General features: G+C 35.4%; 1 protein-coding gene across 4 annotated transcripts in view; it reads right to left on the bottom strand.

Annotated features, from left to right (window-relative positions):
- NRDC (nardilysin convertase) overlaps nucleotides 1-24791 on the bottom strand; it is a 92442-nt gene that overhangs the window by 29406 nt on the left and 38245 nt on the right. For 2 of the 4 annotated variants that reach the window (XM_019018433.4, XM_055348509.2), the window contains exons 2-11: nucleotides 22069-22357; nucleotides 19326-19459; nucleotides 18209-18278; nucleotides 17971-18052; nucleotides 15873-16026; nucleotides 9653-9726; nucleotides 7152-7247; nucleotides 5534-5656; nucleotides 3367-3424; nucleotides 1660-1733 (exon numbers count right to left, since the gene is read on the bottom strand). In XM_019018433.4, coding sequence (XP_018873978.2) covers nucleotides 1660-1733; nucleotides 3367-3424; nucleotides 5534-5656; nucleotides 7152-7247; nucleotides 9653-9726; nucleotides 15873-16026; nucleotides 17971-18052; nucleotides 18209-18278; nucleotides 19326-19459; nucleotides 22069-22357 — 1154 coding nt within the window. The remainder of the gene's footprint in view (nucleotides 1-1659; nucleotides 1734-3366; nucleotides 3425-5533; nucleotides 5657-7151; nucleotides 7248-9652; nucleotides 9727-15872; nucleotides 16027-17970; nucleotides 18053-18208; nucleotides 18279-19325; nucleotides 19460-22068; nucleotides 22358-24791) is intronic. The other 2 variants (XM_019018440.4, XM_055348514.2) reach the window with 1 other exon arrangement.

Genomic DNA, 24791 nt, shown 5'->3' with positions numbered 1-24791 from the left:
AATATTTTCCAGAAGAACAGATGTAAGTGTTTCTCTATGACTTTTACTACAAGAATGTTTAAAATTCAATATATTTATCCTCCAATAAACAAGGGAAGGTTAAGTACAATGCAGTTATTGTTTCAACTTGCCAATTTTCCAACTCGAATAATGCAATTTTTGTAAATTTCTTTTTTATTTGGTTTCAGAGGTAGAGAAAGCAGGGATAAAAGAACTATGAGGATATGAAATGCTGCTGTGTATGGCTCTCTTCTTGCAAGAAAGGATACAAAACTAGGAGTCAGGAGACCCATGGCTGAAATTCAGTCCTACCAATATCTTGCTATATGTGCTTACATGACCTGAGAAAATCACTTGCATTTAAATCTTTTTGAATCTGTTTACTCATAGTAAAATGAGTGAGTTGGGTTAAAGTATCTCTAGGATTCTTCCCAATGCTATTATTCTATGAATAGGAAACCTAAAACCAGAAAGAATACAATAAAAAGTAAGTTGTCTCTGGAAAGAGTTAGCTTAATATTAACAGAATGGAGCCAGCAGCAGAAGCGTGTAACAAAACAGTCATTGATTAGGGGAAAGCAAAAGAAAGAGACTGGTAATGGGGTGAAGAAGGAGGGAATACCTAAGGTAATTAGTAAAAACAGAAAAAAAAATCTGCCGTGATAGAATGAAGAGAGATGGTGAATTAAGAATGTTTCTGCAATATTCACTGTAGGCAAATTGTTAAGTAAATTATAATGTAATCACACAACTCATTATGTAGTTATTACAGGTATACTATTAAATGAAACAAAGCAGGAGACAGAATTATATATATACTTTATAATCTCGACTTTGTTAAGAAAATATACCTATTAGAAAATCAGAAAGAAATCTGGAGGCCGGGCGTGGTGGCTCATGCCTGTAATCCCAACACTGTGGGAGGCGAAGGCAGGCGGATCACTTGAGGCCAGGAGTTCGAGACCAGCCTGGCCAACATGGTGAAACCCTGTCTCTACTAAAAATACAAAAATTAGCTGGGCATAGTGGTGAGTGCCTGTAATCACTGCCACTCAGCAGGCTGAGGCAGGAGAATCGCTTGAACCTGGGAGGCAAAGCAGTGAGCTGAGATCATGCCATTGTACTCCAGCCTGGGCAACAGAGCGAGACTCTGTCTCCAAAAAAAAAAAAAAGAAATCTGATACAAATGACTTCTCTTCATGGTAAGATTTAAGGGTGATTTCTCTCCCATTTCTTGACATTTTATATTTTTATTTAGCAAATATTACTTCCACAATGAATTTAAAAGGAAATGATTTCCAAAGTGTTTTCCCTCTCATCTATTTTTATTCATTTAAAGGCAAAAGAGCAGAATATAAATAAAATGAAACATGAATGAAAATTTAACAAAACAGAGAACAAAAGGGAAGAAAGGTAAAACAAGGAGAAAGCATGAAATAGACTGAAGTAGCAGCAGGGCACCAGAATCAATCTATCTGCAGCTAGTCAGTGGTCTGCTATCTATTATTAATTAGCTCTCCATTGCCCATCTACTTCCTTTCCAACCCAGCTGTATTTTCTGTTGTGTTCTCATTTTCAATGAAAATTGGCAGCTTCAATTAGGTTATAGAGAATGTGCTAACATTATTTCAAACAGTTTTAAACTTTTGGTTCACAAACCTCTATAAAGTTTGTTAAATGCTGGTGTGTCAAATGGATCCGTTAAATGGCCAAAGTTTGGTCTGGGTAACCCACTGAAAATAAAACAAATACATACAAATTTAACTGGCAAAAGCCTTTATAAGCAATATCTTTAGGGATATCTAACTGAGAGATATTTATAACCTATTCTACATACTCCTTCTTGGAAAGCATTCCAGGCATGAACAAATAGATGGTAACACAGCCACAAAATCTTCAGTTACACAATCTGTTCTTAGCCTCAGCCCAATAACTCAAAAGTCTTTACAACTCAAGAGATAGAGAATGAATTTAAAGGACCCCCTCACCCCAATATTTACTGACTCTATCAGCCTCATTTCAGTTCTCCTCCTAGACAAAGCCATTCCAGAAAGAAACAAACTAGAGATAATACTTTTTTAAAATCAACGATTACACATGAAGTGAATATTAGGTATAAAGCACTATATTAGGCACTGTGGTATTTAAAAGACTTGGTCCCTCCTAGGGGCTTCTACTCTGGTTGAAGATATTATAACTTTAATATTTCTTCCAAAACACAGTTGATGCAAATTAGTATTAAATGCCTCAAAGAATTTTTAACCTGTCTAATTAAGGAACCAAAGTTATTAGTGAATAATATATGAGATTTTTTTTAATGCTCACCAGGGATTGACAGAACCTAATGAATTCCTCTATTAAACACATCTCTGATTTTATTAAAGTTTCACATTTGATATTTCCATAGTTCACACTCAAGACTTCTAATCAGAAAAAACAGCCCCACAAATTTGTCATGCTCTTGATTACCTTTACATACCAAAAAGCACTGCTAATTATCAATGGAAATTCATATAAAGCCAAATTAATAATAACCAATCAGTTGTCATTATAAATTATTCTAACATTTTATGCTGGTTTCTTTCATAAATTTAAAATAATTATGTATTAGAAGACTAACTGGGAAAATCCACAGGTTACCCATCTGATGCAAGAAAAAATATCTGTTTTCATTAATTTTGTTAAAATGCAAACTACTAAGTACAGGAAGAAAGATTTCATTGCTTCAGAATTAAATTTTTTGTAAACTTTGTAACAAAAAGGTAGCAGTAATGTATCTTTTAAATATTTGTACTATTTTGATGAATTTGAGGTGGAGAAAAAATGTTTAAATCATCCTGAACTGAAACTCTACATACAATTTCTTATAAAAGAACATCTGGTTTGACTATATGAAGTAAGTTTTTCAGGCAGTATGGAAAGTCAGCCATCATCTAAAAGATTACTTCTTTTATGGGGAAAACCAGTGCAATATCCAAACAACTGACTTAAAAAAAACAAATTTTCAGAACACAATTTGTCCCAATACGGGGGATGTAAGTGTGCATATTCTTCTGCCTCTCATATAGTATTTTCTTTTGTATCACAGAAAAGCTCTAAATAAATGTAAAAGGAGGTATAAATTTTTCAGAATTATTGCTTACTATATACATTTACAAGCCTGTAAATTTCGAACTATGGAAACTTGGCTTGTCATCTTAGTTTACCCACTCAAAAGCTGTGTGATCTTGACAGTCATTCAGTTTGTTTAGGTCTTAATTCTATCACCTGTGTAAAAATAAAAAAGCAAAAAACCTTTGGGACTCATACAAGATAATGGTCTCTTTAACTCTGAAGGTGTATGATGTATGAAAATAAATATCTTACTTGTTTGGTATCTGAGAGAAGATTTCAGTCACCCACTTTTCCAAAGTATCCAGTGTTTCTTGAGAGGGGAGGGCAGGGAAGAGACAGGAAAATGCAATGACATTATTCAAGGTAGAAATGCAATTAGATTTCTCAAAGATCTTTAGCTAAAAAACAAAGGGATATTTTAATTTGGCCATTACTTGCCACTCCTGAACCAGTAATGGATGAACAGGAAAAATAACAGTAGAAAAGAAAACCTTACGACACACAGAATTTTGTGAGACTCCTTTATTTCTCCCTGGTAAAGTCAGAAAAGGCACACAAGTTTAACAAAAAAATATATCTTTAGCATTAGGCTAGTGTGAAGGACCAAGAGATAAGATTATGCCAACCATCCTACGCCCATTCTAAAACTTACATCCTCTTGGAAGGTTTTTCCATACTAACCCATATTACATTAACCTCTCCTTTTTGCCATCTCATCAGTACTTTTATATTCCACTTGTTTTACATTAATGTACACTTGCTGAGGTTTTAACTCATAGGTCTTCTTTTTAGGCTTTATATATATATAAATCATACATATATATGATTTATGTTTTCCTTTGATTCACTTCTTATATTTAGTAAGAAATTCTTTTGAAATTTATAGTAAAAAATAGATCTAAATGAAAAAGGAAACTTTTTGCTTTATCTGAGTGACCATCATTGAAGAGTATTTGTTAGTTCTACTAGGCACATGAATTTCACTAATTCTCAATAGAGAACCCCATTATATAAAACATGGGATTCAGACTAATCAATTTCTGAATTTATATTATTTATATAGATGTTTGACTCTTAAATGGTATAATTAATGCTAAAAATCTAAATCCTATGAAATCTACATTGTACATAGTTTTCATCAAAACTCTAGCCTAAGCACAGTGGCTGAGGCCTGTAATCCCAGCTATCTCAGAGGCAGAGGCAGGAGGATCACCTGAGCCCAGGCACTTGAGGTTACAATGAGCTATGATTGTGCCACTGCACTGTAGCCTGAATGACAGAGCAAAACCCTGTCTTGCTAAAAAACAAAAACTCTAGGACTTGTTTTAAAATTTTGAAATAAGCATTAATAAGCTCTTATATCTGCCATCACAGAGGAAGAGAATACAAAAGAAACAGAATAACTAGTTCAAGAAAAACACATGGAATTATTTGCAAACACAATAATCAAAAATTGTGAATTAACTTGGGGAATACCAAATATGGAATTGCCTAATTTAGCAAATGTAAAAGGAACCTAGAAGCAATTTGAACAAAAGAATCTACCATACCACGAAACTTTACCTTCAAGTCAACTTTAGTGAACTCATTTTGATCATAAATGCGAAAATGTTTTACATCTAAGAGCCAAGTCAGATTTGATCTTAATTTTGACAATGTAAAAAGCAAAACTTTATAAAAAGGGGAATCACATTAGGGTGAGAGGATTAGCATTTCAAATAGAAATGTGCAAACTATAAGGTATGTTAAAAGGAATAATTTAGCAATTTACTAACTTTGAAAAACAAGTAGGTTGAAATGTAAAGAAAACAAAAGAAAGCTTCCATGATTTCCTTAATGAGAAAAAGTGAATGTGAGTTACTGAAGACAATGATAAAAGAAGGAAAATAGAGATATTCATCAGTCTTTACATTTAAGATAGTTCTGCCATAGAGGTATTCATCAGTATTTTATATTTAAGATAATTCTTAAATTGTCACCATGTCAATCTCAATTAATCATGCCATTTTTACAGGACCTTATGTAAGAATGAACAAACCAACACTTTGCCCTGTAAGAGTTTGTAATCAATATAGAGTAAATGTAAAACCACAGATACAATTGCAGCTGAAGGTGGCTTAAAAGATCAATTCACGACCTATTAGAATATTAGAACATTCACAGACCAGCCTACATATCTTATCTTACAGATAAGACCTATTTCTGTAAGAGAAAAAAATTTGCCTGAGAATCTCATCATCTTGTGTTTCCCTGAGCTTTGCCACTAGCTACGTGACATCTCCAAGTTCTGATTTCCTTTACTTTGTATTAAGGTCAAGCACTAAAGTAATTAATAGTACACTGCAACACTGATACAGGCAAACAAATCCTAAGAAAGCACTACTTCAAGGTAACTCTAAGAGCCATAATAAATAGTTACCTTTGGATTGAACCACTAAAGTCATGTAATGAGAAGAGTAGTAACGCATCCAGAATTCTCTCAATCTAGCATGTGTATCAATATTATTCTTTTTTGGCTCATGCTTGAGTGTCTCAGCATTTCCTATAAAAGAATGAAAAAAATTATAGATATAACTAAGTTAACTTTGTTAAAAGTCTTCTACATCATCAATGCATATTTTGCTACCATACATGATTAATGAAATAACCCAAGGGACTCAAGAATATTGAACCAGTGTGCAATAATGTATTAATATTAATAAGACAAAAATGCGTAAGAAACAATTCTGAAGTATATTTTCATATCCAAGGAATTAATCTCTGGGAAAACCTTAAAAAAACAGACAATAACTCCCTAAGCTTCCTTGCTTAATAATTAGTCTAGCAGTATTCAATCCAGGTTCTTTCTAATTATTTTAATAATATTTTTGCCTAATTCTTTTTTTTTTTTTTTTTTTAAAGACGGAGTTTCACTCTTGTCGCCCAGGTTGGAGTGCAATAGCATGATCTTAGCTCACGGCAACCTCCACCTCCTGGGTTCAAGCGATTCTCCTGCCTCAGCCTCCCAAGTAGCTGGGACTACAGGCACGAGCCACCACACCCAGCTAATTTTTGTATTTTCAGTAGAGATGGGGTTCCACCATCTTGGCCAGGCTAGTCTCGAACTCCTGACCTCATGATCCACCTGCCTCGGCCTCCCAAAGTGCTGGGATTACAGGCGTGAGCCACCGCGCCCGGCTATTTAATTCTTAAAAATAAAACACATGAAGCAAGAATGCCCTATAAAATGTATATAACTGTACAGAAATATACAGGGAAACAAAACACCCTTTAAAGAATAATTTAGATCATCTCATCCTAAATTTTACTCTATAGTCAATAGGATTAATATGAGGCTGTAACTAAATCCTCCCACTAAGAAAATGCCATTATGAAAAACAGAAACCAGTTAAACAGTTTACTAGATGAACAAAATTAAGTCGCAATTCAAAAACTCTTACAGAAACTATTGCTAACTCTGTTGACAAATGGAAATGTCAGGCTGAGGTAGAGACTTAATAATCAGATAAAGAGATGTTCAAATCTCACATCCACCACTTACTATCTGTGTGATTTAAACAAATGAGATAACTTGACTGAAATTTAAAATAGAGATGGGGTCTCACTATGTTGCCAAGGCTGGTTTTGAACTGGTCTCAAGTGATTCTCCCACCTCAGCCTCCCAAAGCATTGGGATTACAGGTGTGAACCACCACGCCTGGCCTAAACCTGTTTATCTTTAAATGGAGATGATAATGGTACCTATCTCTGAACATTGTGATAATGATCAAATGAAATAATTCATGTAGTGTTAGCACAGTATCTGGCACTTAAAAAGCATTCACAAAATGTTAGGTGTTACTCTTGCTATATTCACTGTTAGAGAACCAAATAGAGGCATATTTAACAACTTCGTGTTTGAAAGGCTAACTAGCTATCCTAAAAGGTAAAAGGTACCTAGGGACTCTAGCTTTATAATTTTCAATTCTTTATCAACTTTTCTTATTCTAAATCTTAACTAGAAAATATGAAATAAGATGATGTATTTAGTATCTTACCCCAAAAAAATTTTCCCATAGGATGTCCAGGTCTAGCAAGGCTTCCAAACAACATTTCCTTTCTGTTTGCATCAGAAGGCCTTGCAAGTTGATATTCTGTCAATTTTAAACAAACACGTAATAAAACAAAATTCAGTATCTCCTTTATTATATGGAAATTCAAACTTACAGAACGGAAAGCAAGGAAGTAACAAAATTAACTTCATGAATCACGTGTTATAAGACTGAAGTGGGAAACTCAATGATGCAGGCCTCGCTCTATGACTTAATATGACCTGTAATTTTGGGTAAATCATTTCAGCTTACCAGAGTCTTACCCTTATTTTTCAAATGAAACACAAGGTAGTTAATAATCTGAAAGTTTCAGCTCTAGGATGCTATGTACAAGATTTTACTGACGAAAATGCTAATAAAATATTAATCCTTTTATCTGGGAATTTGGTCATATATATTGTTAAAATTTCTTCCAAAACCAAGTATGTTGGTAATAAAGTATGATGGCTAAGAACAATCCACTTTGAAGTCAGAAATACCTTTAACTACTGCTAAAGACTGAATGTTTGTGTCCCCCCACCCAAAATTTCTATGTTGAAACTTAATCCCCAATGTGATGGTATTTGGAGGTAGGGGCCAATAAGAAATGATTAGGTAATGAGGGCAGAGCCGTCATGAATGGATTAGTCCCTTGTAAAAGAGACCTCAGAGTGCTCCCTTGCCCCTTCTGCTGTATGAGGACAAAGAGTGAAGGCAGTTTTCTATGAACCAGAGAGCAGGCTGTCACCAGACACCAAATCTGCCAGTTCTTTGATCTTGGACTTCTCAGCCTCCAGAACTGTAAGAAACAATTCTGTGGTTTATAAGCCACCCGGTCTGTGGGATTCTGTTATGGCAGCCCATATGGACTAAAAACCGCTAGAATTGCAGTTCTGACACTAAGCTCAACAACCTTGAGGAAGTTATCTAACGTACCTGATTCCATTCCTCCAAAACTGTAAGAAAATAAATGTTTTATTTTAAGCCACCATGTTTCTGCAATAACAGGTAATATAGCAGACATGTAAACATATCTACGAAAAGTGATTTAAAACCCCTTGCAACTGATAAAAATAGAGTATAAATATCTGAACACTTAGAGACCATATTTGGAAAGGAAACAAACATTAAAAATAAAGAAGTAAATAAAAATAGAGACTGCACTTTGACACATAATTAAGATTTAAAAAGGCATTGGACATGCCTTTCATCTCAATCACTAAGACATACTATGCAGGCAATTATATATGTTTATGTGAGTATAAACCATCATTAAAATAAAAAGTCAATTATTAAAAATAATTTCTCGGCCGGGCGCAGTGGCTCACACCTGTAATCCCAGCACTCTGGGAGGCCGAGGCAGGCAGATCATGAACAAAAGCACAACAGAATTTTTACTTTAGTTCAGCATAAACCAAAACTCCATACTGTGTGTGTATATACATATATATTTCTTTCAGCATAATTTTTCAAAGCATAATAAAATATATTCTGGCTTAAAATTGTAAAATCTAATTAAAGGTCTGCTTGTTTAAACACTGGTGTCAACCCACTCTAGAAACTGTATAAAGAAAAACATACTAGAAAGCATTTAAGACACAGATAACAGTTCTTGAGTCTCAAAATATGGAAAGTGCTGTTACAGTTATCCTTAGTTGTTTTGTTTTTTCATCCATTCAACAGGTATTTAACTGGGTTTAAGGTAAAACAGACACTGTGGTAGGCAAGTAAAAAAATAAAGAAAATAAATCCTTGATTTCCAAGGAGCTACTACAGCTAGGAGGAGCCTAACCATTCCATCCTTTTTTACAAATAAACTGAATGCCACAGCTAGACATTTCTGTAAGTTAAACAGGGGTCTGTTGACTTCCAGATAGATCACTCTAGCCATCTGTAGTTTACTCAGCCTAGTAAATGCTTTACATCATTATTAGAACTAGACACTGCATCAAACCAAGGAGGAAAATACTACAAAAAGTGGAACAGAGACTTGCAGTGGCTATAAGCCAAGCCTAACCTATATGAACTGGAAGTCCCCTCAAGTCTAGTATTAAATGTTTCTAATACTTAAATAAATCAAGCAGGGATAATATACAATGGTGATATTTATTGGTACTATGTAATTAAGGAATATTTATAGCACAGAGCTATAATGAAGCCTCACCCTATATAAGCACATTCTTTTCCTTTATAGTCTTCAATCTTTGAATCTCAAAAGATTAGCCCCTATGGTAAAACCTTCGAAAAACAAAGGATGATAAAACTAAAATCCACCATCCTTTTCATTTACTTCAAATCTACACTGAATTAGATGTTTAATGACTTCAGGAACAAACATAACACATATTTCAATTTAGTCCTTTAAAATATAAAGATAAAATGATCTAGAGATAAAGAAGGATAAATGTAATAAGTAACTGGTTTCATGAAGGAAAAAACTGTAGTTACACATAAAGTACTCCTCTTACCACTATCAACAGCTTCAACTTCACGGTCAATTGCATCTCTGATCATTAGTGGGTGGATGAAGAACTGGGCCCATCTGAACAAAAAACAAAACTGGCATTTCTGTTTTTGTTCACTTTCATCAATCAACATCTATTATTTTAATTAAGAAACTTACTAAGTTGGAGATTTAATTCACAATCCTAAGTATATAAAATCTAAATAATCTGCATTTCTATATTTTAAACTAATATCTACATGTTACTTTAACTTTTTCATTGTGAAATATATTTAATAACAATCATACAGAAAAGTTAACAAAACATGAACATATAAACTACACCTGAGTGGCCCACCCAGGTGAAGAAACAGACCATAGTCAACACTCTAGAAGCACCCAGCTCCTACCCTTACCTCAAGAAATATCCTGAATGTATAGTAGTAATTTCTCTCCTTTTCCTTATAGTTTTATTACCTATATACCTATTTCTAACCCAATGTTTATCAACCCTTTTTATTTCCATTATCAACCTTTAGGAGCCTTTTCGGAAATGTTCTCCTATTCATTCGTTTGTAAAATTGTAATATCGCAGATAGTCTATTTATGTAATGTTATGTATATCCATGTTTTTATAGAGTATATAAAGCTTACTTTTTTAGTTCAATGCAAGGTTACAGATGACTAAAAACGTTTCAGTTACAAGTTAAATTAGAATTTTAAAGACTTGGTATTTAAGTTAATCTTATAATTTTATCTGTTTTAAATTAATTTTTAATTATATAAACTGTGATGTATCAAATTACATATACAAATTACCACTTATATAAATACATAATAGCAATGCAATTAAATTGTTAAAAATTATTCAAAGATTGGTGTATTGGTGTTTTTCCAGCAAAATAGAATGATTTAAAAAATTAATTTCCTAAAATGTTTAGTAAACTTTTTTTTTTTTTTTTTTTTGGATATAGTGTCTCGCTCTATCACTCAGTCTAGAATGCAGTGGCACAATCACTGCTCACTGCGGCCTCAAACTGCCAGGTTCAAGCAATCCTCCTGCCTCAACCTCCGAAGTAGCTGAGACTAGAGATGTGCACTACCATTTTTTTTTTAATCTTTAAATTTTTTATAGAGACAGGGTCTCCCTGCATTGCTCAGGCTTCTTTTAAAAACTTTTAACTTTTGCTTGCAATAAGGTAACTTTTAACTTAACTACCTGCTAGATATATTGGGGCATTTTTTTTTCTTTTCAGTACTTGGTATGATTAATGATGGGTTGGATAATTTCTGTTGACTTAAATAATGAAACTAATTTTATTTAATTCTGTCACCCAGACTGGAGTGTGTAGTGGCACATCACGGCTCACTGGAGCCTTGAACTCCCCAGGCTCAGGTGATCCTCCCACCTCAGCATCCCAAGTAGCTGAGGCTACAGGCATGTACCATCATGCCCTGCTAATTTTTTTCCCTCACCATGTTACCCAGGCTGGTCTCCAGCTCCTGGGCTCATGTGATCCACCTGCCTTGGCCTTCCAAAGTGCTCGGATTATAGGCATGAGTCACCATGCCCAGCCTACTAACATTCTTAAAAGATATCTTTATTTAGTGTACAATTTATGATTCTAGTTATTAGTTGGTAGTTATTTTCCTTCAGAGCACTGAAGTTGAGTAGTCATCTGTAAGTGTAACTCATCTTCCTTTGAAGAAAATTTTCTCGTTTATCTGGCAAAAATTTTCCATATTTCTTCTAATGTATCCTTTTGGAAGTTATTAGACTTTAACCTCTGATTTGATGTCTTACAACAGGTTCTGAAAATTTTCCAGTGATCAACCCTTCAACTGTTGTCTCTACTTCAATTTTCTCTCTCCTCCTTCTACAATTACAAGTAAAATACATGGGATGTTTTCATTCTATCCTCTATGCTTCATATTCTTTGTATTTTTAATTTTGTGCTATATGCTATATTTGGGTTATATATGTTCTTTATGCTATACTTGGGTTAATTGCTTCTGTCTTATCTTCTGGCTTACTAATTCTGTCTTCAACTCTATTTACTCTTAAACTTGTCCATGACGTTTTCAATTTTTTTTATCATAGTTCAGCTCAAGATGTATCTTTTCATTTTACAAATTTCCTAGGTCACATTTAACAGTTTCTTATTCCTTGCAAGTATATTCAAATTTGTCTTTTATTTCTTTTTTTTTTTTTTGTGACAGAGTCTCGCTCTGTCACCCAGGCTAGAGTGCAGTGGCACTATCTCGGCTCACTGCAAGCTCTGCCTCCCACGTTCAAGCGATTCTCCTGCCTCAGCCTCCCAAGTAGCTGGGGCTACAGGCACCTGCCACCGGACCCGGGTAATTTTTGTATTTTTAGTAGATATGGGGTTTCACCATATTAGCCAGGCTGGTTTCAAACTCCTGACCTTGTGATCCACCCGCCTCGGCCTCCCAAAGTGCTGAGATTACAGGCGTGAGCCACTGCGTCTGGCCTTTATTTCTTAAAAAATAGAAAGTATAATTATTTTAGAAATTGTGTGTAACTATGCCAATACTTGAGATGTCTCAGAATCTGTTTGTGTTATCTGTTCTCAATCATGTTGTATTATTTTCCTGAGTACCTGCTTATTTTTGACTGAATGTTGGTTATTTTACTTAAAAAATATTTGTAACAATTTAGGGCCTAGAAGGAAGGCATCTTCCTTTTGAGATGCCTTATGTTTGCTTCTCCCAGGCTCCCGGGAACACTACCAGTTCTGCCCATGAAGCTACAATCAAGACTTGGGGTTCCCCAGAATACTCAGGCACTTGGAATCTAGGCTATAACTACTCAGGACGCCTCATCCTTTTTCACAACCTGAAAGTGAAGATTTTGTATTCCCGCTTATAATGGGGAGGGTCTCCTGTTAGAAGTGGACATCCTAAGCTTGATATTTGTCACTCTTACCATGAAATACTGATAAAATAAAGTTCAAATTTACTGAAAATAGAAGACGCCACCATGGTAAAGAAGGCTTCCATGCTCACTTACTTAACTGGAGTAAAAATTTAGTCATTTCCTCAGCTGTTTATTTAAACGATCCAAGATACTTATAAACAATGTGGCCTGTGTGAGGGAATCAGATTTTGCTAACCTATTAAAAACAGGTACTTAATCCATGTTATATAAGAGCATATTACACATGTATAAAGGCTTTTCCTTATACATTGTAGAAGTATAATATTATAGTATTTATTATAGTATTTGCATCCTATAATGCTCTACTTATGGCATAAATTTATGATTTGATATTCTCATTAATTTATCCTATTAATGCAGTGGCTTTCTTATTGGGTGGCTTTCTTTTTAAATAAAAATAAATGTGTAAGGTGATATTCTTAGATGCTGAAGCAGTCCTTGTACAAAACATATTTAGAACAACTCTTTAAAAGGAAACAAAACAAATTTCTTAACTACATTTTATACCAAATTTCATCATCTCTGAGATGGCCAGAATGTATTCATATCATACATACCATTTGCCTATCCTTTTTCCCAATAAAATCAGTTATTTTTCCTTCTTTGTATATGGACAAAGCTAAATATAAAGTTGTAAAAATTCAACTTGTCTTCTGCTTAAGATTTCTTCACACATACAAAGACCTGTTTGGATTTTGTAAAACTTAAGAGCTGAGAACTCTGTAACAAGAGTAAAGATGCAGTTTTCTTCAAAGTTGTATGGTTAAAGTCTCCTCTAAAGGTATTGCTGATCCTGTCTAAATTTATAGGAAAGATCATCTCAGGCATCATTTGCATTGCCTTCATTGATTTATCTTTCTTTTTTTTTTTGAGACAGGGTCTCGGTCCATCACCCAGGCTGGAGTACAGTGGTGCGATCTCAGCTCACTGCAACCTCCGTCTCCCAGGTTCAAGCAATTCTTGTGCCTCAGCCTCCCAAGCAGCTGGGATTACAGGCCTGCGCCACCACACCCAGCTAATTTTTGTATTTTTAGTAGAGATGGGGTTTCACCATGTTGGCCAGGCTGGTCTCGAATTCCTGGGCTCAAGTGATCCACACACCTTGGCCTCCCAAAGTGCTGGAATTATAGGCATGAGGCTGCAGTCAGCCGAGATCACACCACTGCACTCCAGCCTGGGCAACAGAGTGAGACTGTCTCCAAAAAAAAAATAAATAAATAGTGGCATATGCTTCCAATTTATAGGAATATGTCCAAAGGATTTTTCCAGATCAAATTAATCTCTTAAGAAAAGAGATAATTTCTTTTTATTTTATCTTTTTTATTTTATTTTGTTTTTGAGACAGAGTCCCACTCTGTCACTCAGGCTGGAGTGCTATGGCATGATCTCAGCTCATTGCAACCTCCGCCTCCTGGGTTCAAGCAATTCTCCTGTCTCAGCCTCCCAAGTAGCTGAGATTACACGCACATGCTACCAAGCCCAGCTAATTTATGTGTTTTTAGTAGAGACAGGGTTTCACCGTGTTGGCCAGGCTGGTCTTGAACTCCTGGCCTCAAGTTATCTGCCCGCCTCGGCCCCCCAAAGCGCTGGGATTACAGGTGTGAGCCACCACACCAGGCCAATTTTTTAAAAAAATATTAGATCTCTGTCGTGTTTAAAAAAAATTTTTTTTGGTCATTTATCTTTTGATTTTATGGTAATTTTTGCTATAAAGGAACTGCATTAATTCATTTAACAAATCTGAGTATCTACCAAATTATTGATTTGCAGATGTATCAACAAAAAATAGACAAAAATTCCTGCTCTGAAGGAGCTTACATTATACTAGACAAATGTGAGGTTTCTTTTTTCTTTTACATTTCAATCTTGCATATATCTAGAATTAGGTATAACTTTTTTCTACTTTTCTACTTTTTTCTGGTGTAGACTTTGGTCTGCAACCCTGTAATCTCAAACTTCTACTATTGTACTGACAAACTTTCTGGAAAACAATTTTGCAATGAATTTCAAAAGCTTAAAGAAAAAAAAAGTCTTAAAAATATATTTGCAAATATACTCAGCAATTTCACTTCTTAGAACTTAATAGAAATAATTAAGGATATTCACAGAGATCAGGATAATCATCACAGTATTAGAAAACTGGAAACAACTCAACTGTCCAATCATATGTAACTGATTAAACACCTTATGGTACTTCTATACAATGTAAATAACATACAATCACTAAAAATCATGTTTTATAAATTATGTAAGTTAAAATGATATATCTTGCTTAAAATTAACAATTATAAAAGGGTATGAACAATATGATCAGTATACATTAAAAAATATAGATGGGTCTATACCAAAACATTAATGGTGGTTATCTCTAGATTATAAAATTGGAGGCAATCTTATCCCTTTTTTGCTTCTCTGTTTCTCCATATTTTCTACTAAATTCTGTTTTTTAAGTGGCTGGGCAAAGTGGCTCACACCTATAATCTCAGCACTTTGAGAGGCTGAGGCAGGAGGATCACTTGAGGCCAGGAGTTTGAAACCAGCCTGGGCAATACAGAGAGACTCCCAATTCTACAAAAAATTTTAAAAATTAGCTGGGAGCGGTGGCACATTCAGCCTGGGAGGCTGAGGTTGCACTGAGCCATGCATTCATGCAACTGATGGCCAATTGCACCACAGCACTCCAGCCTAGGCACCATGGCAAGACCATATCTCTTTAAAAAAAAAAAAGTCATAATGAGTCAACAGAGAATATATTATTAATAAAATTAATAAAACCCAAAAGGTGTTGACTTTTATTTTAATCTTTAATACAAAGACTATATATAATAGAACAAGAGTCAAAGTGTATTTAACAGTTTAACAGCTTTTTTCTCCAAATAAAGTTTTGTTTGAGACAGGGTCTCAAACAAACTCTGTCACCCAGGCTGGAGTGCAGTGGTGTGACTGTAGCTCACTACAGCCTCGAATTCCTGGACCCAAGCAATCCTTCCACCTCAGCCTCCTGAGTACCAAGGACTACAGGTACTCACCATCATGCTTGGCTAATTTTTTATTTACTTATTTTTGTAGAGACAGGTTCTTACTATTTTGCCCAAGCTGGTCTCAAACTCCTGGCTTTAAGCGAGCCTTCTACCTCAGCCTCCCAAAGTACTTGAGTTACAGGCATGAGTCACCATGACTGGTCCAAGTAAAGTACTGTGACAATTCTACTGTACAAGAACACTCTATTTACATTTGCAAAGTGCCATTAGATCATTAAAATTAAAATATATTTAGAGTTAGTTACCTGTCAAGGGCTTCCTTGAAGTACTTCCTCTGGACATCAAACTGAAAGACAGTGCGTTCACAATCAGTTGAGGCATTATCACTACCCCCATGCTTCTTCAGGAAGGCATCAAATCCATTCTCATCTGGATATTTCAAACTACCCATGAATACCACTAAATGGAAAGAACACGAAGTCACACAACACAAAGATATAGAAAATATTTTTATCACATATGAACTTTCTTATATGCATAGAAAAACTGAAAGAAAATAGACCAACACATCAAATGGTTATGTCTGAATTCTTTTTTTTTTTCTTTGAGACAGAGTCTCACTCTGTTGCCCAGGATGGAGCACAGTGGTGCAATCTTGGCTCACTGCAAACTCTGCCTCCTGGGTTCAAGTGATTCTTGTGTCTCAGCCTCCCAAGTAGCTGGATTACAGGCACGTGCCACCACGCCTGGCTAATTTTTGTATTTTTAGTAGAGATGGGGTTTCACCAGGTTGCCCAGGCTGGTCTCCAACTCCTGACCTCAAGTGATCCGCCCACCTCGGCCTCCCAAAGTGCTGGGATTACAGGCGTGAGCCACCACACCTGACCCTAAATAATACTTTCTTCATTACATTTGTTTTTGTAACTTTCTATAATGCTCATGTTACTTTTATACTAAAAAAAAAAATTTCATCTTTAAAGAAAGATAAGATGAACATATAACTTATAAAGAGATCAAAAATATATTTAAGTCTAAATAGATTAAAATTCACCTTTTATTAATTAGATTAAAATTCAAACAAATTCACAAACATATATGCAGATTAACTGCTACTGCTTTTACAACTTAATCTCTTCAATTAAATTTAAGGAGATTAAAATTTAAGCACAAACATATGCAGATTAATGGCTACTATAAAAATTCACAAAGTAAGAAGTATACCCTCAAATACTTTAGAAAACCAGACCATTAAAAAAAGAGTAATTTAAAATAAATATTTGTAAAATAAAAATAAATATTTGTAACTATATAACATCCACATAGAGTTTTTTTGTTTGTTTGTTTGTTTTTGAGCTGGAGTCTCGCTCTGTCACCCAGGTTGGAGTGCAATGGCGTGATCTCGGCTCACTGCAACCTCCGCCTCTCGGATTCAAGTGATTCTCCTGCCTCAGCCTCCAGAGCAGCTGGAACTCTAGGTGTGCGCCATCATGCCCGGCTAATTTTTATGTTTTTGTAGAGATGGAGTTTCACCATGTTGGCCAGGCTGGTCTCGAACTCCTGACCTCAGGTGATCCACCTGCCTTGGCTTCCCAAAGTGCTGGGATTACAGGAGTGAGCCACCGCGCCCGGCCCCACGTAAGTTTTATTTAGGTACATTCCAAATTAAATGAAAAGCTTCTATTGTTTTGTTTTTATATTAATCATGCCTTTTGAATTTCTAGTTTTTTTTTGTTTCTTGTTTTTTGTTTTTTTTTTTTGAGACAGAGTCTCGCTCTATCACCCAAGCTAGAGTACAGTGGCACAGCCTCAGCTCACTGCAACCTCTACCTCCCAGGTTCAAATGATTCTCTTGCCTCAGATTCCCAAGTAGCTGGGACTACAGGTATATGCCACCACGCCCAATTAATTTTTGTATTTTTAGTAGAGATGGGGTTTCACCATGTTGGCCAGGCTGGTCTCGAACTCCTGACTTCAAGTGATCCACCCACCTCAGCCTCCCAGAGTGCTGGGATTACAGGCGTGAGCCACCTTACCCAGGGAATTCCTGTATTTCTGATGTTTGGCTGGGAGCCTTGCTAACCCTGGAAGGGACTGCCCTCCCCAGGACTGGTCATTTCCTAGAAAATGGCAATCATCTCCTGATCCGTTGGCCTTAACATAGCTCAACAATAGTGACATCTACAGTTTAAAAGTTTTCTGTGTGGTTTCATTCTAACTCTCAATATAAGTACACTCAGATTGTTTCCCCCATGATATTCATAAATCAAGGATTTTTTCTTAGCCTTTTCTCTTGCTAAATATATCATACTTCTGTCAAATCACTTGCTAATCTTTGATATCAATTCATATAAGTTTGGAGGGGGGAAAAAAACACACCAGGAATGATATTTTACAAATTCTTACTGTGCTCCAAAAAGTGTGCCAGCCCCGGCAGGTCATCTGGATCAGCGAAACTCCCAACTCCAACACAAAGAGCCGCTGCAGACTGGAGTAATTAGAACACATACAAATAGTTGAGTCAACCCTAAAGGAATAATATTCGCATCTTATCTTAAGGATTCATTTGGAGATGGATGTTTTCCAATAGGAGTAACAAAATTCTTTCCCTGAGAATCAGGAGGAGCAGCAAAGTGAAACTCACCAGAACTGTGTCAGTTTCACCCTGCTGCTCCTCCGCTTGCCATCCTGCCAAATGCTGAACAGGTGCAGACCTAAGGAAAAAAAGCAGAAACAGACAGAAAAAAAGGGAAGAGGGACTGGACAGCCCACCCAAATATCATTTCATGTCAGCATTTCATAATTCTGAACCAAGTTTCTTCCCTGAATTACTAGATTTTGGAAATCTGCAGAAGTAACATATCTAGATAGATATCTCTGAAGATCTCTAAGCAATTAAAAGCTTTGTGTTGAGTGACTCAGTTACTAGATGTGAAACCTGTCAACATGTAACTTAGAAAATTTTGTTAAGATAGAATAAGGTAACATTTTAGGAAAACATCTAACAAAAATAGTAAGTGATAAAAAAAGATAAAATCTGTAGCTATTAAAAAGTATAACTAAATTTTAAAGAGGCTTTTTAGTTCTTCACTTCTAATTGAAGATATACAGCATATATTACTTATCAGTATATATTCTCCCAATACTTTGGGAAAATCAGAGTTTTTAACAAAATTGATGGCCAAGAGGTACACCAAATTGCACTCAAATTGATTGGGACTTTTTTTTTTTTTTTTAAGACAGGGGTCTTGCTATGAGGCCCAGGCTGGTCTCAAACTCCTGGACTCAAACAATCCTCCCACCTCAGCCTCTCAAAGTGCTGGGATTATAGGCATGAGCCACCGCACCCGAACTATTGGGGCATAATTACAGTAAGTTAAAAGACAAAAAAAGGAGAAAAAACGGTCAATTTGAATCCTTGAAGATAGAAAGGTGAATTATTAACTTTCCCAAATTTGTTTTCTTCAAACTTTGTAAATGTCAGTTTTACAGGGCTAACATATTTGGTGAAACAGATTGTTTTAATAAACAGTTACCTCTTTAAAAAAAGAGCTTTTCAAAAATAGCATGTACCTGGCATAAAGTCTAGCCATGTGTCAGAAAATGAAAGTGTGTTTTCAGAAGAATCAAACAGCCTCACTTGATACTATAAACCCCATTTTGAAGACTTAGGCACATAAACTCAGTTAAAACATTGGGGAATATCCAGTTCTTCAAACCACAATCTAACCTGTTCTGTGATGTTTTAATAGGTGCCTAACCTGCTTTCAGCTCCAACTACCCCATAAAGATTTCTTGTCTCGACCAGCAGGGTTGAAGACATTTTTGAATAAGTTGACTTAAACCACAGTCTATCAGTCAGCTTTGACCACAGCAAAAACAGGCTCTGCAATTGCTAGAAAAGAAATTCATACTTGAGAATTTTCTACCTAAAAAATTCATACCTGAGAAATTCATACTTGAGAATTGAATTAAGAAAGCCCTGAACAAATCTTAATTCAATGTATATCATATTCAAATTTCAACCTTGTTAATTTATCAAACTTTTAAAATCAAGAACAACTTCTTTTGGGAGGAGGAAAACGGAGAGGGATAAAAAAGATGCCTCAGAAAAGTAGTTAATTTCTTAATTAGGTAAATGCTATCCAAAAAACGATCAAATATCTTTCTTCTCAATTCCTTTATTAATTCTCACATTTACCTTAAACAAGTTTCATACATTTTTCAAATAAAACTTAGATCATAAAACCACTCTTAAGCCACCTCTTACCAAGGCTAATCTACTTTATTTCCTTTTTTCAGAAAGTTATTCAACAAATATAAACATTTACCACTTACGATCGTGGGATCTTTCCTTTCACTAGTGAACCCATTGCTTCTGAATCAAAACAATTTGATCTCGTCTTCAAACTACTTAGGTTCCACTGTCCCGGTAGGATAATCCATAAAATTAGCTGTCAATATCTTATAAGGATTATATCACACTGAGTTCTCAGAAAAGAAAGGTAGCATCTAAGCCATTTTAAAAACGATCACTAGACTCTGACCCTGCTGCTAGAAAAGATCAACTTAGAATTTGATCTACCTAAGCAAAATAAAAAGGGGTACCAAAAAGGCTGAACAGACATGTTCATTTGTCAAAGGTGTTCACAATTGCTGTATAAATCTAAAGTATTTTATAGTGTCTTGACATTTAAAATGGCTGTCGAGACAATTTTTAACTGTTTTAAAATGCTTTGTCAGTTAATAGGAAATATAAACAAGTCAGATCATGGGAAAAGCTACTTACAGATAGATGGAAAGATATAGAAAAAAAGTATAGATAAGAAGTATTCAGTTAAGAAGTTATAACATGGTCAGGCTTAGAACTAAAATAGGCCTCAGAATTTTATATTCTTGTTTTAAAACTGAGAAAAAAAAGAAAGAAAATGAAAACACCTAAAATCACGCAGAAAGAAAGGAACAGAGCCAGAAGTAGAACCCAGGTTTCCTGACTGTCAGTGTTCTTTTTTTTTGTGACTTTTATAATTTCTTCCTATTAATGCTCTATTTGGAATTATGAGATCTATTTTAAGTTAAAAGTGAATCTATTAATTTCCAATCTGTTCATAGAGACCTTAGCATACAGACTATCAAGTGACATATATATACCTTTTTTTCCCCCAGTGTTTTGATGTTCATCTCTACAGCTTTCCAAGTTAAAACTATTTAATACTTGGTCTATCATGCTACCCAAAAACAGGATCACTAATAATCTGAGTAGTAAACAGGAAAAAGCTTCTTAAAAATATTACTCAATCCAACAACTTAGTAAAAAACTGGTACAATCTTTCTTTTAAAAAAATATTTTTTTCCAAGAAGAATAACTATTAAATCATATCTACTACTTATACCTCAACTCTTCCCATCTTTAAGGGTGACCACTTTTTTTCTTTTTCTTTTTTTTTTTTTTTTTTGAGACAAAGTCTCACTCTGTTAGCCAGGGTGGAGTGCAGTGGTGTAATCAAAGCTCACTGCAACCTCAACCTCCCTGGGCTCAGGTGATCCTCCCATCTTCAGCCTCTCAAGTAGCTGGGACCACAGGTATGTGCCACCACACCCAGCTAATTTTTTTTAATGTTTTAGAGAGACAGGGTTTCACCACATTACCTAGGCTAGTCTCAGAACTCCTGGACTCAAGTGATCTGCCCATCTCGGCCTCTTTGTATGTAGACTGTACCATGTTGAATATATTATCAATATTCAAGAAACTAGCTTTAACTAACTTTTGCTGGTCAATTCCACTGTACTGGCTCCGAAAATTATCCTCTGGGTACTCCCTACTATGAAAATGGAGGTATTCTTCAAAAGATATTAAGAAATTTTCCCTATCAAGACTTATTTATCTATCCACTGATGGTTGTTACATATTAAATAAGCTTAACTGCCCAGTTTCTATTTCAACTCTTCCAAAGTACTTATTTGTCCAGACCTTTGCGTTCCCATATAAAGAGCTAAATCAAACTCAATTATCTAATTATCTATATAGAAGCCACCCATACAATAACTCTTAGAGCCCTAGGCCCATGTAAAGATTTCACACTAGCCCCATTCTTTTCTTCTTCTTTTTCCAGTCTCACCAAGGATAACATACTCTTATTTCTCTAATCCAGGCTAAGAATTCTGCAGCTCCTCATCTACCAGTATTTGTTTTTAAAACATATAATGTATACAAATACACATAAATTCAAATACTTCTGAGTGTTGATTACCTCTGAGAGATATAGCTATGGGTGATTTTTATATTTTTGTTTTCTTTATATTCCATTAGTTTATAAAATGAGCATTTACTACTTTTATAATTGGAGGAAAATGTTTTCAAAATGTAATCCTGATACAGAATAGACCTTTACTGAAGACCAAAAGATAACTATATACTTCCTTTTTGCCATTAAAAAATAAAGCTTGAGTTTAGAAGTTACCCAAAGAATTCCCAAATTAGAAGAAAACAGACATGACTCGCACCTGTTTTTCAGTAGTTTTTTTTCTAGCTTCTGCCCTCTCTTCTAATTCTTCCAATTCATTATCCTCAGTATCAAGATCATCATCATGTTCATCATCAAACTCATCTTCATCATCAAAACCCTCTTCATCATCATCTTCTATTTCAGCTCCAGAATCTTCATCATCATCTTCTTCTTCTTCCTCCACCTCCTCTTCTTCTTCATCATCTGTTGTATTTCCTGTTTTACCTTCCATATTACTTAGGTCTGAAATCAAAAGTGCCTGCAAGCCATTCTGTAATTTGATGTATCTGGGGGGGGAAAAAATCACACATTTTGATTCAGCTGTTCTTTACACCAATACAAGTAATCAGCTTAGCAGAATTTTAAAAAAAGAATCCAAGTAAAAGTACAAACACACACACACACACACAACTATTTGTAAACTAATAAAATTGGTTGCTCTGGGAGAGGGAACCCCAAAAGCTAATCAGTTTTTGAACAGCTGGAGGGAAATGAAGGTAAGAACACTTCATAATATACGCTGTTTGTATTTTTAAATTTTGAACTACATAAATATATTTACCTATTCAAAAAACACATTTTAGTAGTTAAAGATATGCAACTCACCACTTGGCCTCCCCTATTTCTCAGTTTGTAAGTATTTAAACATTCTATCATACCAGAAGACTTAGGCTAAGATAAATTGTATCCCTCAATATACAGAGCAGTCACGTCAGCTTAATATTAAAGCAAAATCACACAAAATTAAACTGCTGATTTTCTTTTCTATAAAATGTTTGACATATCAGTCTCCAAAGCTGCCTTTATGAACTAAAAAGTGGTTACATCTCTATGAAAATTAAATCCCCCACAGACTGTAGCCCTGCAGGAAGATTATTCTGCTTTTTTTGAGACAGAGTTTGCTTTACTGCCCAGGCTGATTTTAAACTCTTGGGCTCAAGCAGCTCACCTCAGCCTCCTGAGTGGCTGGGATTACAGGCATGTGCCACCATCTCAAGCTCCTGATTCTTATCTGCAAAACTACTGTGCCAGTTTGATGACTAGGTATCTATTACAGACCACCCCCCATTTACACTAATTTTTTTTTTCCTTTTTCTTTGAGACAAGGTCTCACTCTGTTGTGTAGGCTAGAGTGCAGTGGCACGATCTCAGCTCACTGCAGCCTCGACCACCTGGGCTCAGGCAATCCTCCCACCTCAGTCTCCAGAGTAGCTGGGATCACAGGCACAGGCCACCATACCTGGCTAATTTTTGTATTTTTTTAGAGACAGGGTTTTGCCATGTTACCCAAGCTGGTCTTGAACTCCTGGGCTCAGGCAATCCACCTACCTTGGCCCCACAAAGTGCTGGGACTACAGGCATGAGCCATCGCATTCAGCCCCATTTATACTAATTTTTTCATGTATTTATTCAATAAACATTTATTTAGCACCCTTTACATATCAGATACCATGCTGCATTAAGGATAAAAAGGGTAAAACAAAATTCCTCACCATCAGGCATTCACTGTCTAATAATGAGATGAGCCAGTATAATACAGAATGACAGAGATAAATACAGAATGTAAGAAACAAGCAGTCAGGGAAGGCGTCTAAGACAAGGTACACTTAAGTACATCCTTGAAGATAAAAAGTCAAGCAAAAACTAAGAATAACATGCAAAGAAAGACAAGGAAGAGAACCTTTGGCCTAAGATGGAAGACTGAACACTGGGATTTATCTACTTTCCATATAAAATAATCACATTTGGAGCTCAGGAGTTCAAGACCAGCAGGCAACGTAGCGAAACCTCATTTCTACAAAAAACACAAAAAATTAGCCACGCATGGTGGCATGCGCCTGTAGTCCCATCTACTTAGGAGGCTGAGGTTGGGAGGATGATTTGTGCCCAGGAGGTCCAGGCTGCAGTGAGCCCAGATCGGGCCACTTTACTCCAGTCTGGGTGAAAAATGAGACCCTGTCTCAAAAAATAATAAATAAATAATTTAAAAAATCACATTTAAGTGACAGAAAAAATGTTTGGTTTTTTTTTTTTTTTGGTTTTTGAAAATAAAATCATGACAGACAGAAAACAGGAAAGGACACTGTTAGCAGATTACAAATTTTTAGAAATCATTAGAAGACATGCAAATTTGATCAGATTAATGGAGAAAACAGCAGAGAAAACCACAGACCTATAAACATGTAGTAAGATATTGGTTCTTCCCAGGAAACCCTAGAAAAAGTCTAAGCTTCAGATCAATAAATAAGAGCAAAGAGAGCCTCAGGGCAATAAGCTAAATTATTTAAACTGGAAGCAATCCAAGTCTACTGACAGCAGAATAAAAAAACTGTGGTATATTCATATAATGAAAATTTTCTTCACAGTGGAATATTGTAACACAGGGAAATACAGAATTCAGCAACAAACTACGACAGTGGTTAATCTTAAAAACATGAGTGAAAAAAGCAAATCACGAAAAAATACTATATGAGTACCATTCATATAATGCCAAAAAACAAGCAAAAGTAAACAGTATATTATTTAGGTATACATATATATATGTGATCCAACTTTTTTTAAGCAAAAGAATGATAAACACAAAATGCAAAACAGAGCAGGGCACAGTGGCTTGCGCCTATAATCCCCACACTTTGGGAAGCCGAGGCAGGTAGATTGCTGGAGTCCAGGAGTTCAAGATCAGCCTGGGTAACACGGCAAAAACCCATCTCTACAAAAAAA

Source organism: Gorilla gorilla, chromosome 1 (genome assembly GCF_029281585.2).
Source record: "Gorilla gorilla gorilla isolate KB3781 chromosome 1, NHGRI_mGorGor1-v2.1_pri, whole genome shotgun sequence".
Taxonomy (NCBI): domain Eukaryota; kingdom Metazoa; phylum Chordata; class Mammalia; order Primates; family Hominidae; genus Gorilla; species Gorilla gorilla.
This window is presented reverse-complemented; position numbering and strand designations above follow the sequence as displayed.